We start from the raw sequence: 13,370 nt of genomic DNA, 5'->3' as shown, positions 1-13,370 counted from the left end.
TGGTCTTTTTGACGTAGTCCTGGTATGAAATATGATGCGACTTCTCCAGTAACCATAACTTCAGTATGATAATATTCGGTCTTCACTAGAGGATACTTGGATATATGATACACAATGTTAGACCGCCAAAAGATAGTAGCGAGCAGTCAGTACGCAGATGGAGGTCTAAATGAGTTTAAATATCTTGTAGCGATACGAATTTGGAAGCTACGTCTTGCTCTTTCGAGCTACCTTCTCTCTAAAGTTCTTCTACGTTGGGGTAATATTCCATGATGCAATTTCCATTTCGTTCATTGCAGTAACCTTCTCATGCTTGACTTGAATAATATCAATCTGTCATAAAGTCATAACTCATACATATCTTTCCGATAAAATCATTCATGACGATTCACTTTTCAACCCCGATCCTTCCCCCGCTTTCGATTCTGCTTCAATACGTTGTCTCACACAAATCGCAATAACATTTTCGAAATAGAAAGACTTCGCACTCAAATTTTCATTCACATAGAAGAAAGATAACCCTGATAAGGCAAGGCGGCTTGGTTGATTAACTCAAACACCGCGGCGAAGAGCAAGGGGGGAAGTCATAGGAGACATGCCGGAAAGTCCCTGACGGCGAGGAGGGCTTAAACAGTGACGAAGAGACGTGGGCAAGTCAGCACGGATTGTATGTCCACGGCGACCTTCGCGGCTTATACGAGGAGCAAAAAGACCTATACATATACAGGAAGATGTTAGTTAGAGACTTCATCCAACAAGAATAATGAAAGGTAGTGTTTCAACGTACCGACTTGTTCTGCATTCTCGACGCTGCGACGCATTTTCGACATATTGTTAGGACCAGGGAAGGGCTCCTCAGTTCCAGCGAGGGGGCCAGTGCCGGTGTAGAACAGCTATGTGATTGTCTTTAGTAAACGATTTCACATGCACGGAAGGATGATGGTCTCTTACCTTTGGGCGGAAGGAAGGATCCTCGAGCATAACGGAGCTGTTGCGGAACTTTTGGATTAAGCAGTCACGCCCCTGGATAGCTGTAGCAAACGAGTTAGCATGTCGCATTGATTCGGACTAAGGATATGACGTACTAGCATAGGAGACCTCGGCAACCTTGTCGCTGTTGAAGCAGTTCCAGGTATGACCAGCACGCGCTTCGACGAACTGTGAGACAATTAGGAAGTTGTGGCTGGTTGTATGGATGATTGAGCAGATGACTCACGTCAATGATGTCGAGAGGCTGTATCGTGGTCAGCATAAGCACTAGCATCTGAGAAAAGAATTGAAAACTTACATCTTCGAAGTTGATAAATGCATAGCCGACACTGTTGAAATCTGTGTAAGATGATGAGCCCTCATGTCGATGAAGCGATTATACTAACTTGCAGTTGTTGGCGAAGTCGATTCTCAAGTACATGAAGTCATACTTTCCGAAGCTGGTCTCATCGACGATAGTTTTGAGAAGAGACTGGTCGTGTCAACAACGGGAAAGACGGATTTTATTCAATCTGGGGCTTTATCACTTACCAAGTCCACCTTGTTGGGAATGTTGCGAAGCATGATCTGTAGAAGCATGGTCGGTCAGCCAAGATCAAATTGAGAGCAATAAAGTAGGAGTCATACGGTAGTGCGGACATCAAGACCCTTGCGAATGCGATTCACATCAACGACATTCTGAGGATGCTTGGGACGCTGATCGGAAAAGCGGCCGTCAGAGTGCTGAGGCAACGAATCAAGACTGGGCATTTTCTGAACTGGTGAAAGGATGCCCATGATGTCTGAGATGTCATCCACAGGGACGGTAGAACGACCAGTTGGACTCAAGACGTAGCTGTGATCACGAGCACATCCACCAATCTGGCAAGGGGAGTTATTCTTGGGTGAGATGTTGTCATGAGTATTCATGAACTGCTGTAGCAAGCTGCCAGAGGTAGACTCAACGTCAGGACGAACGTGCTTGGCCTCAAGCCCAAGATTCTGTGGAGACAAAGGAAAGAGAGAGTCAGTCTTGGATCGAGACAGGTAAAAGACAAGAAGAAATTGATTTTGTGACTGACCTCAATGACTGCACCGTTCAAAACAGCTACCGCATTCGCGGCATCAGTGGTGTCACAAAACTCGACGTAGAACTTCTTGATGTTGTCTGCCTGCAGAAAAGGAATCTTGAAAGAGACCAGAGTACCAAAACTCTTGACCAAACCCTGAACAAGGGAGTTCACATCCATATCGTTGTGGCCGTGGATGAGGACGCTGATAGAAATTTGGCCTTCAAAATCAGAGATACCTCCAACAAGACCGTGGGACTCTTGTGCGCATTCACGAGCTAGGAGAGGAATTACTCGCCACTCGGGATGAGTGAGCTGGATCTTTTCAAGGGCTCGCTGGGTATCACGTAGATCGGTGAACTCGACAACAAACTTCCCCAATGACTTGAGCTCCGAGAGGTAAGGACCTTGAATGCTTCCGAACTCGCGGCGCTGTTCACAGCAAGTCAGCCTTAAGTCCCATGCCATGTTGCAGTATGAGCTAGTGGCATATAAAAAACTTACTGAGAAGATACTGGCCACGGTCAAATGGGATATGGCAGGAGAGACGGCCTCGATGATCAAAGTACGAGCCTTAGGAGGGAAGAAGGCAGATTCAACTCGACCAGAATTGAGCCCCAGATTGCCACGAGAACCAGAAAAGGGACTGGCCAGAGTATCGTTCTCAGAAAGATGCAGCTTGCCCGGACGAGAATCTGTGTGTGGGGTTGGCAATCCAGCGAAGTTGACTGCTCGTACAGGGCTCTCGTGAGAGGCATTAGGTTTACCGTCACCAAAGCCAAAACGACGGAAATCGACGTTGGCGGAAGACAGGCGAGAGTAATCAGATCCCATGAATGGATCCACGGCAGGTCTTTGACGCGTGCACGTTCAAAAGTCAGTAGATGCAGGAAGACAAGGGCTCCAGTCAACGCAAGACTTACGAAACGGAGAAAGTAGCCATCCCATCAAAAGACCGGCGGAAATTCTGCTGAGCACGAGATGACAATGGGACCCTGAGCTCTTCGGGAGAATAGACAGTCATTTTGGTGTCAGGAGTCTTCGCAACAGGTCCCTCCGACGAGTGTGGGCTTTTTGCAATAGCCTTGCGTTCAGATAGCATGGCCAAAGGCGTGTCAAGACTAACGACTGGTTCAAGAGCCAGAAAGAGACAAGAGAGGATCTAACAAGAGCTGGGATTGACTAGAAGGCGGTTTCTACCTCAACAGTATGATCAATTGACCAACAAGACACCACAACACCGGCAAGAAAGATTGTGAGAGATCAGAAAGATCAAAATAGATAGCGTTTAAGATCAAGAAAAGAGATGAGAATGATAACGAAAGGATGGACGAGGAGGGGAGGTAGGAGATAATGGAAAGGAGAGGACAGATGGGGTGGTTTTATAGTCGAGGAACAGGAGAGCAAACAGAATGCGGCGAAAAAACAAAAAGGAATCATGTCTCTATCTCGACATCTTCAGAATATTTCTCATTGGGCAGCAGACCACCATCATTGCCGCGACCGGCGTCAGAACGAGGTGTTTGTCGACTATCAGAGACTTTGATAGGACAAAACTGCAAGTTTAAACATCCAAAATTTCAGGCAATGTTTGCATTTAGCCGCTGGGTAGAGTCTGATAGGGCGGTCACCCCATAGCACGCAACATCTCAACGATATCAAAGGCACCTGATAGTGATTTAGAGAATATGATAGGGCAATTCAGTCAAAGAAGATCAAGCAATTGAGTTTGGCGGCTAACAAGGTTCACTTTTCCTTCTAGAAAGGACATGATTACCTGTTAACGCTTTATGAAGCTTCAAAGAGACGACAATGGGCCACAGTGAAGAAACCATGTATGATAGGACAAAGAGCTCAGCTATTAGAATATCAGTGTAGAATAGCCATATGGCTTATAGTCTAGTAGAAGACCATGTGCAAGATTATTCTCTGGCTCACTAGGTAGTGTCCTGAGAAGAAAGCAGCAACAAATAAATCCGAAGAACAGCCAGAGAAGAAGTTAGGGTTTGCAACCAGTCACGTGAGCTTCTGTGAAATGAAGTAAAATCACTTGACCTAATCACATCATCTCATCTCTCTCAGAGAGGTGCAATGAGTCCTCAGACACAGACAGATCTCAAGCGATGTCGGCCCTGACAAACTACACAAACAAGTCGTTTGGGGATAACTCGGCAGATGCGAGCCATGTAATGACTTTACCTATCAGATGCGAATCTAGAAGAATATGTGAAGTGCTCAATATAGATGCTGCTGAGAGCGACATCCTATGTTAGTGGGAGGAGCTTTAGTACTTGTATCTGGAGGAAATGCAACGTACTGTATGTCTAGGTCGGACCTAGTTGAACTCATGTAGATGCGTAGGTGAACAAATACCGTAGGAGCCAATGCATAATCTCAGCTCCGGTATATATAGAACCGCGAGCATCCAGTAGCATACATTGTCGAGGTTTAGAGAAGAGACGTAGAAGAGGTTGATATACTTTGAGGAAGAAGGAGCGGCCCCACAGCATTTCCGGGGTCGCGACTACCCGCTATACATAATACATAGCAACTTCCTTCTGACTGCTTCATACAACTTCATGAAAAGGAACACGATTGCTACGATACGTCGACGATATTATCCCAGCTACGATATGACTACTACCTGCTGATTGATATAACGATACGAATGTGAAACGGCGACAATGCCGTCCGCCATCTCCCATCGCAATGACTCCACCAACATCCTGAACCAGGTGAAGCTAACTCATACGGAACACTGTACCTGGAATGCGACAAGCTAACAAAGTTGATGGCTAGATTGTTATGTCCCCTTCGGACTCGGACTACTTAGACCAGCTTATCCCGTCGATTCGAGAATACAGTTATGGCAACCAGACGTCGCAGCTTCTACGATCGCTGTCCCGCTTCGCCAGCGATAAGGAACAGGAGATCGAGAATATATGCAATACAAACCACCAAGAATTTGTTACCTCCGTGAACCAGCTTCTTCGAATCCGCGAGGGCACAGTCAGCTTGACATCGGAGATTTTGGATCTGAACCAATCCATTCAATCCAGCACAGAGAAATTGGCGGAACAGAAGAAGGCGCTGGTGGAGTCAAGGAGTCATCGACAAAATATTGACGAGAGTCTTCGCGCGCTCCAAGATTGCCTGGAAGTCCTGAGGCTATCAAATCAAGTTCACGACCTGCTTGGAAAAAAGAATCACTATGCTGCTCTGCGAGCGCTTGAAGAGTTGCAAAATGTTCATCTCAAAGAGATCACCCAGTACAAAATATCAGAGTTGATCCAACGGTCAGTACCGGCAACCCAAAGAGCGATTGCAGAGGCCGTGATGTCAGACTTGAATACTTGGCTGTATCGAATTCGAGAGATGTCGCAGTACCTTGGGGAGATTGCTTTGTATCACACGAACTTGCGCAAGGAGCGTCTGAAAGAGAGAGCCCAGAACCTGGGTTATTTGGAACAATTCAAACTAAACTCAGCTATTGAGTTAGTCTCAGATGAGCATGAAGAGTACGATTTACTCCAGAATGAAGACCTTCAAGTCGATTTTACGCCCTTGTTTGAATGCCTTCACATTCACAGATCATTGGGGCAGATGGACAGATTCAGAGCAGAGTATGCAACGACACGACGGCGACAAAAGGAACTTCTACTCCCAAGTTCTATCACATTAGTCGATGCCGATGGCGCTAGTTTGCATACTCTGTTGGAAGAGATGACTGGCTTTGCGATTGTTGAAAGATCCACAATGAAGAAGATTCCAGATCTTCGATCGTCTGTCGATGTGAGTTCACTACGCGCGCTTAGACTACCGAAGCTTTTAGAATGCTCAATGACTAATTTCTATTCCTCTCAATAGGTGGAAGAACTATGGGAGTCAATGTGCCACACTGCAGCTGGCCTGATTACAGCAGCACTTCCCGAAGTAGATAATGCAGAGAGCTTGCTGAAGATTAAAAATCTCATTGCACTATTTATGCAGGCCATGGATGTAAGATCGTCTTTTATCGTCAATGTGGAATCGAAATCTAATTTTTCTGGTAGACGTGGAATTTTTCGGTTACAGTGTTTGACAAACTGCTTCTCACTCTTTTTGGAAGATATGCCGATTTGCTCAAGACCAGATTCAGTGACGACTTTCAAGAGGTCAGCAGCAGAATTCCCTTTCATTCAACGCTCTTACTGAGAGCCTATAGATTGTTTCTACCGATGACTACATGCCCATGCCGATCCAAAACCTCGAAGAATTCGACAAAGTTATCAATGTTAGTTGGTATACGCCAGAAAAGCCTCGCGAAGAACAAACGTAAGTGATGATTGCGGCACTCCTCAAGAAGCAATGAATACTGACAGGCCACTTTTAGCTTCCCCTGCGTGTTGCCATTTTCCCAAATGTATCCTCTTTGTTGTATCGACATTAGGAATTTCCTCAACCAATTTTATTTCTTCTCCAATGACGATTTCTCACACGCGGACGTCATTGACGAGACACTCAAAACTGTGAGTTGTTCAGTCGTTCCCCAATTTCTGGTTTCAAATTGACTAATGTGCATGGTAGGCTTTGGATGACCTTTTATCAAACGAGGTTTGCGAAACACTTGTTGAACGCCTGAGCTCGCAGTATCTAGGACAAATTGTCCAAATCTTGATCAACCTTGAGCATTTTGAGATGGCTTGCCAAGAGCTCGAAGCTCTTCTTGTTGCTGCTCGATCACAGGCTTCAACTGCAGGGCCTGTCTCATTAAAAGCCACCGAGAAATTCCGCAATAACAAGAAAGCAGCCGAAAAACGAATCTTTGAAGTCGTCAACTCCAAGATTGACGATCTCATCGAAACTGCGGAGTACGATTGGACTCCTACAGTCGAGCCAGAAGAACCCAGCAATTACATGCAAACACTGACACGATTCCTGTCCAACATCATGAACTCGACTTTACTCGGTCTCCCCACTGAAATCAAAGAACTTATATACTTTGACGCACTAAGTCACGCCGCGAACGAAATCCTGGCACTGCCTCTTTCACCCGAAGTTCGCAAGATCAACCCATATGGTGTCACCGCTCTGGCCAAAGATGTCGAGTACCTTGCAACATTCGTCGATAGTCTTAACAATCCTATCCTCAGAGAGAATCTAGACGAACTTCAACAGACTGTAAACCTACTACAGTCAGATAACAGCGACGAATTCTATGATATTTCCACCCGCAACAAGAAATATGGCCGTGTGGACGCTATGAATGGGCCGATATTGCTCGAAAAGTAAGTGTCATAGTCATTGAAAGATTCGATTTCCTTCACTAACGCGCACTTTGCTTAGGCTCACACGGACAGTCTCAAGTCCCGTCAAAAACGAGAAATTCGCGACCTTGTCTTCGAGATTCGGCATGAAATAAGCAATAATCCAGTATATAACTCATATACAACTACAAAATATCAAGCTTCCTATCCTGATAAAACCAACTCTAATGAAGGCACCTAAACCAGTAATTCAATAAATACAATTCTTGCCCCGTCGAGACTTTACTACCAAATAGACATAATGACAAAAGACGCCCGATAATCGACAGTTGCATAACACATTAGGGGGAACAAAGATTAGGTTTCATCAAGCCAACCATCAGACTAATCATTCAAGACCCCAAGACACCAAGATTCCAATGACCTTTCGTTAGACAGGCTGACGCCTTGAAACTGTTTCCAAATCAATTGGCCGAATAGTGCTTCATATGAGATGAATTATTTACTGTACGGTAGTTAGCAATCTATAATCGTGAGAGACAAAAGCGGAAATGAAGAATGTACCTGCTGAGGAGGCATATGGGGATACGCGGTGTACATTCCATCAAACATCTGAGGTTGAGGTTGGCCATAAGCCGCAGGATCCGACTGCACTGCGCCAGGGTACATGCCCGGCTGATTTCTATAATCCTGATCCTGTGCAAGCGCATGCTGACCGAGATACTCGGGAGCCATGTGAGGATGCTGAACGCCAGCCTGAGCAGCAGGAATATGTCCCGCAGCACCGGCTGAACCAGATGCGCCAGCAGCGCCAGCGGTACCTACGGCACCACCGGCTTGGCTAGATCGTTTCGCGTGCGATGTAGCTTCCTCTCGGGGCACGATGTCGATCAAGAAATCGAACATGTCGGATTTGGCGAGGGCCGCTGCAATATCAGATCGCTGCAAGGTTCGACGTTTGTTGTCTTCGGCATGTATCCATGCGCGCATTGTGAGTTCTGTAATGAAGATGTCGCAGCCTTTGGCGAAGAGGATTGGTGCTTCTGCGGAGATCATTTTCACTTCTGGGTCGGCTTTCATCACCTTCTTTATACGCGCCAAAGGTAGTTGGTGGATTTTGTAGTCATGGTTGTCCGTTTCCAGGTGGTTAATAATGTGTTGCCAGTATGTAGTCAGGATGTCGCGCGAATTTCCTTGAAGACCTTGGTTGACCTGTTTCCATCAGTCAAACAGGTCGTGAACAGAATCGTTTGTAGGCTCTTACATTTGACCATGCGCCAGTGTACAACTCTGCGACGGGCGCATATCCTTGTGCTGAAAGCTATAGAGTCGAATATCTACGATTAGCAACGCGACACTTAACTGTCCCTCGTCCTCGTACTTACAGCTGCGCTGGCGCCTAATGTATTATTGTCAGTCGGTCGGTCGGCGTGCGACGCGAATCGCGAGTTCAGGAATACATACCATAATGTCCGCCATTCCGAATATCATAAACGGCCTGCTGGCGGTTCTGTTGTTGACCGGATGACTGTGTAGCTTGCTCCATGTTTGGTGATCCAATCGAGGGGTTGTTTGGTGGTGGGACCTTACTTCCTAGCAAGATCGATCGTTATTGGGTGAGGGTTGTAGATAGAGCTCTTGAACGTGTATTAGAGGCGCGGCGGGCTTCTAAAAGGAAGACAGACAATGAGAAACGGGTGACAAGAAATTGCGTGTGTGAGGTTATCCCAACTCCGACGTAAGTTGACACCAAGACGAGGAATGGTTGATTAATTGATCAAGAGGTCTTTGGGCACACAGAGGTAGTTGGATGAGTTTGTAAGAGGCACGCGCAACGGGCGGATGTGATGTGATGTTGCGCGTTATGCCGTTTCCGGACGGCGTGTATTTGAAGATACTGTAATTACGCCTAACAATAGATATCGACCCAACCAAACGCGCTACGCCGCAGTAAATGTAATCTAATTTCCAGCTTTTGTGTATTTTTCAAAAATTACCCCAAGCTCTGTGAAAATACATGGCTGAAAATTACTAGCCTCAATTTCTAGCACAAAGTTTCTTAACAGAAGCCGCCCCACTCAAGCTTAGCAGCGAAAAAAAATCCTCAATAAATAATACTCCCGAGCTTTCTCTCATAATAATTTTTTCCTCTCAGGTCGTATCTCCCTCGGCATTCCTTATGTGAAGTCTGTCATTCAAGATGGACTGCACTGCCGCTCACTCCCTGCCTAATGATCTAGATGAAGATCAATATATCCAGCAGCTTCTAAACGAAGCACAGGCTCGACTTCGGTCGTCGTCTTCGGCTGACAATTCCCTGGTCTCGATCACAGAGACAGGCGTGTCCGCCCAGGATATACCCAAGTATGCTTCTCTTACACCCGGACTTTCACACAGCCCCTTCAAGTACTAACAACTGGGCCGAAGGATACCTAAACTCTCAGCTAGTGCTGCTCTTAAACCTTTCATCCAGCAGAGTGACGAGGTTGCCACTATAAACAACTTACAGACCGTCTCGCCCTCCGTCCTTGATAGTACCACCAACCCAGTGCCTCGTGCAGCCAAGTCTTCGGGCAAAGAAAAGGTATGTCTATATTTTCACTATTTTCTATCCTTGCCTTGCCTTGCTGCTATGATGTAAGCATTTTTTGCCTTGTGCACTTGATGCAGAATCACCAGTCCGTTTTGGGCTGCCCTGCACTTATGAGAGCCTTTCTTTTTCATAGTTACTCTGAGCAGCTACCCATGAATCAACCATTTGTAATGAAATTTTATTATCGGGTAGATGAGCTGACAGTTTGTTGCCGAATAGGCAGAGGACAATGCTGGCAGCGATTGGTTCAACATGCCAAAGACCAGATTGACTGCAGAGTTGAAGAGGGACTTGCAACTTCTACGAATGCGTAATGTTCTCGATCCGCATAGACACTACAAAAAGGAGAGTGGCAATGGCATACCCGAGTATTCTCAGGTTGGCACAATTGTTGAAGGTCCAACTGAGTTCTTCAAGTCTCGTATTGTGAAGAAGGATCGCAAGCAGACTTTTGTCGAGGAGGTACTCGCTGGAGAACAGCAGTCGGGCCGTTTCAAGGCCAAGTACAACCAAATCCAGGTCGCCAAGACCAGTGGAAAGAAGGCACACTACAACCGTCTACGGGCAAAAAGACGTCGTTGAGATATCTCATTGTCGGAGATTGATGGCTACCTTGAACGCTATCTCCTATATATCTTGATTCTTCTCAAAGACATCAGTGATGACTTGAACGACAAGCCGCTGAGGTTCTAGTCAGTCATCTATTTCCAATCTTCAGGAAAGGCTTATTTGACTCACCTGCATGTCTTGGGCAGCGTGTCGGCCAGCCTCGAGAACTTCCTGATGATCTGCCTTTCCTTCTTTGATGATAGCGTCTAGTTCACCACTAGACGTCGATTGAAGGAGGTGGTCATCACCCCGGGGTACAGGGGTGAGGACAGCGTTGTTTGTGACGAGGCTGAATGCCAGTACACGCATACCAGCGTGCCTGGCTACGATAATCTCAGGCACGGTGGACATACCTACCACGTCAGCCCCGAGATTTCTTAACAAACGGCATTCGGCGCGTGTTTCGTAGCTACATATTTCAATCACTACATGTCATCATTTCCATACCAGGAATATATGTTCATACCTCGGTCCCGACACAAACGCATAGACGCCCTCGTGGAGTCGTCGTGTCTCTGACTTGGCAATACTTTGCCATGCGTTATGGACACAACGGCGGAGTGATAGATCGTATGCATCTGAAAGTGGAGGGAAACGGACACCAAATTCATCGACATTTGGTCCACGCAGCGGGTGTAAGCCGGAAAGCCCGGCGAGGAAGATGTGCTGGTTTAGATTATTAGCAAAATCAACGGCTTGTTTGTCTAATTGATGCAGCTGTCTTACATCGTTGAGGACTGTTATGTCTCCAACCGCATATTCAGGATTGAGACCACCCGCGGCATTGGTCACTAGCTAGTTAGCAGAAGACCTTCCTAATAGCTAAATCAAGTCAATATTCAGACTTACATACGATTGTTTCCGCTTCAAGAAGCTTGAGGACACGGACTGGGAACGTCACATCCCCTATGGAATGACCTTCATAGTAACTAGAACTCAATCAGCCAAATCATAGTTTGAATGAATTCGACTTTTCCGTCCCATTGGAGGCAGACTGACTGTAATCGGCCAACCATCAGAACAACCGGCGTTTGAGCTCCAAGAAATCCAAAAAGTAATTTTCCTGCATGTCCTTGAACTATCTTGGTGTAAGAAACCACCCACAGAATGACCAAGTGGAAAGAGAAGAGATATACCCGTAGATCGTGGAAAATAAGGTATCGAAGAGTACTCAATCTCTACCCTTGGCTGTTCATGGACTGAATCTGCCAGACCTCCAAGTCCGGAACCACAAACAATAGCAACCTTAGGTTTCTGTAACCCTAGATCAAGACGCTCCCTCAAAAACTTGGCTGCTTCTTGAGCTTTCGAGAAGACTGTACTCGAAGCCATGGTTGCGAGACCCAAGGTATATGTTTAGGATAGAGTTTGAATTCAGAAGACGCCTATGTTTGAATGATATCTAACGATCCTGACTGGAGAAACCACGAAGCAGAAGTTAGTAACAGACTTTCTTCCGTTTAGACCTGAAAATTTGAGTATTGATCGTTGTCTCTTGCAAACAGTGTGGGGAAGTGGGATGTTTCATGATTTAGTATGTATTTTGAGATGGCAGTCGCCACTTACGGAAATTCAGCAAGAAACAGACGGAATATATCGAGAATAAATAAGAGGATCTCAACCGAAAAAAAAAAAAAACATTGCTAATTTTCCCTCTAAAGGTGCAATATCAGATGGATAATGCTTGGTGGGCTTGTCCTCAACCGGCAGAAACAGCCAAGGCGGTGTGCGGAGACGGCACCAGAAAAAAGTGCGGATAGTATCGTCCGAGGACTGTCGTCTCTTACTTATATCAGGGTGGTCATAGACACTCATCGATCCGTGAAAATGTTAACCAAGGCGTTTTTCCGGCCGAAATATATGGCATTACAGGTACATGCATATTCATTGACAGTCAACAGTGATAATTATCTAACTCCGATTCACACAGGCCGCACGATTCACGAGACAGTTGGCGACCACCTCCAACCAAGCACCAACGAATTCACTTGATTTGTTACAAGAGATATCCCAATTGGCGGAGGACAATAAATCTCCAGTCCCAGGAACACCCACGAAAGCTACCCAGTCAGGTGCAGCATCGCCTCAGACGAGTGGAACGGAACCTGCCAAGCATTGGTACAAAGTCCCCTAGTATACATGACCTTTATCGACGGGCCTTTGCTAATTTCCAATCAAAGGCCTGAACGGTTGAATGATATCTCCCAAGGCTCCCGTCTCCCTAGAAGCGTTCAAGCACTCTACCTACGACCACTAAGAAGGAAAGCTCAGCATGGCTTACCAGTTTGTGACCTCCAACTTCGATCGTACAGCGTTCGTAACGTCGAGTTCTTCGCCGACTTTGCGATCCGCGCCGCATATTACCTCAACCTCCCTGTCTCCGGACCCGTCCCCCTTCCCCGGATAGTTGAGCGCTGGACAGTCCCTCGAAGCAATTTCGTGCACAAGAAGAGTCAAGAAAACTTTGAGCGAATTACACTACGACGACTTATACAGATTAAGGATGGTCATCCCGAGACCGTGCAGCTGTGGTTGGCATTTTTGCGACGACATGCTTTCTATGGTGTTGGTATGAAAGCGAATGTTTTTGACTTTGATGATCTGGGTATGATTCTCGAATGTATGGGGTGAGATACATCAGCTAACGTATGTTTATGGCAGATGTCGGCGGTTCACTTGATGCCACAGCAGACGACGTGGATAAGGCCTTGGAACCATACTTTGCTCAGTTCGGCCAGCGACACGATGCGAAACAGCAGAAGTCAATGGTGGAACAGATTAATAGTGAAAGATTCTCAAACCCAAGAAGCCCCATGAATGAAGTTCGAAAGGGTTGAAAGGTCGTGGGGTGATGTTTTCTTTTCCAGCAGGCTAGCGCCTTTG

General features: G+C 46.2%; 6 protein-coding genes across 6 annotated transcripts; 3 read left to right on the top strand and 3 right to left on the bottom strand.

Annotated features, from left to right (window-relative positions):
• Positions 1–552: 552 nt before the first annotated feature.
• Positions 553–3,141, bottom strand: EYB26_009626 (uncharacterized protein; the record flags this gene model as incomplete). Its single annotated transcript, XM_054268873.1, has 12 exons — positions 553–713; positions 788–893; positions 952–1,031; positions 1,086–1,158; positions 1,217–1,234; positions 1,289–1,319; positions 1,377–1,462; positions 1,522–1,557; positions 1,618–1,971; positions 2,052–2,471; positions 2,544–2,892; positions 2,963–3,141. 12 exons carry the CDS (start codon positions 3,139–3,141, stop codon positions 553–555), a joined length of 1,893 nt encoding a protein of 630 aa, XP_054124848.1.
• Positions 3,142–4,723: 1,582 nt separating this feature from the next.
• Positions 4,724–7,440, top strand: EYB26_009625 (uncharacterized protein; the record flags this gene model as incomplete). Its single annotated transcript, XM_054268872.1, has 8 exons — positions 4,724–4,774; positions 4,839–5,831; positions 5,907–6,038; positions 6,092–6,193; positions 6,244–6,353; positions 6,412–6,547; positions 6,606–7,306; positions 7,365–7,440. The coding sequence occupies 8 exons, from the start codon at positions 4,724–4,726 to the stop codon at positions 7,438–7,440; spliced, it is 2,301 nt and encodes a 766-aa protein (XP_054124847.1).
• A 347-nt stretch (positions 7,441–7,787) lies between these two features.
• On the bottom strand, positions 7,788–8,831 carry EYB26_009624 (uncharacterized protein; the record flags this gene model as incomplete). Its single annotated transcript, XM_054268871.1, has 5 exons — positions 7,788–7,790; positions 7,850–8,497; positions 8,550–8,606; positions 8,671–8,684; positions 8,750–8,831. 5 exons carry the CDS (start codon positions 8,829–8,831, stop codon positions 7,788–7,790), a joined length of 804 nt encoding a protein of 267 aa, XP_054124846.1.
• A 654-nt stretch (positions 8,832–9,485) lies between these two features.
• On the top strand, positions 9,486–10,460 carry EYB26_009623 (uncharacterized protein; the record flags this gene model as incomplete). The annotated part of the gene is made up of 3 exons (XM_054268870.1): positions 9,486–9,649; positions 9,713–9,869; positions 10,098–10,460. 3 exons carry the CDS (start codon positions 9,486–9,488, stop codon positions 10,458–10,460), a joined length of 684 nt encoding a protein of 227 aa, XP_054124845.1.
• Positions 10,461–10,505: 45 nt separating this feature from the next.
• On the bottom strand, positions 10,506–11,819 carry EYB26_009622 (uncharacterized protein; the record flags this gene model as incomplete). The annotated part of the gene is made up of 7 exons (XM_054268869.1): positions 10,506–10,559; positions 10,617–10,896; positions 10,954–11,153; positions 11,214–11,278; positions 11,337–11,416; positions 11,487–11,565; positions 11,624–11,819. 7 exons carry the CDS (start codon positions 11,817–11,819, stop codon positions 10,506–10,508), a joined length of 954 nt encoding a protein of 317 aa, XP_054124844.1.
• Positions 11,820–12,314: 495 nt separating this feature from the next.
• Positions 12,315–13,324, top strand: EYB26_009621 (uncharacterized protein; the record flags this gene model as incomplete). Its single annotated transcript, XM_054268868.1, has 4 exons — positions 12,315–12,359; positions 12,418–12,605; positions 12,668–13,092; positions 13,149–13,324. 4 exons carry the CDS (start codon positions 12,315–12,317, stop codon positions 13,322–13,324), a joined length of 834 nt encoding a protein of 277 aa, XP_054124843.1.
• Positions 13,325–13,370: the final 46 nt, after the last annotated feature.

This window comes from Talaromyces marneffei, chromosome 8 (assembly GCF_009556855.1).
Source record: "Talaromyces marneffei chromosome 8, complete sequence".
Lineage (NCBI taxonomy): Eukaryota > Fungi > Ascomycota > Eurotiomycetes > Eurotiales > Trichocomaceae > Talaromyces > Talaromyces marneffei.
The sequence above is the reverse complement of the archived record's forward strand: the minus strand, read 5'-3'. Positions and strand labels throughout refer to the sequence as shown.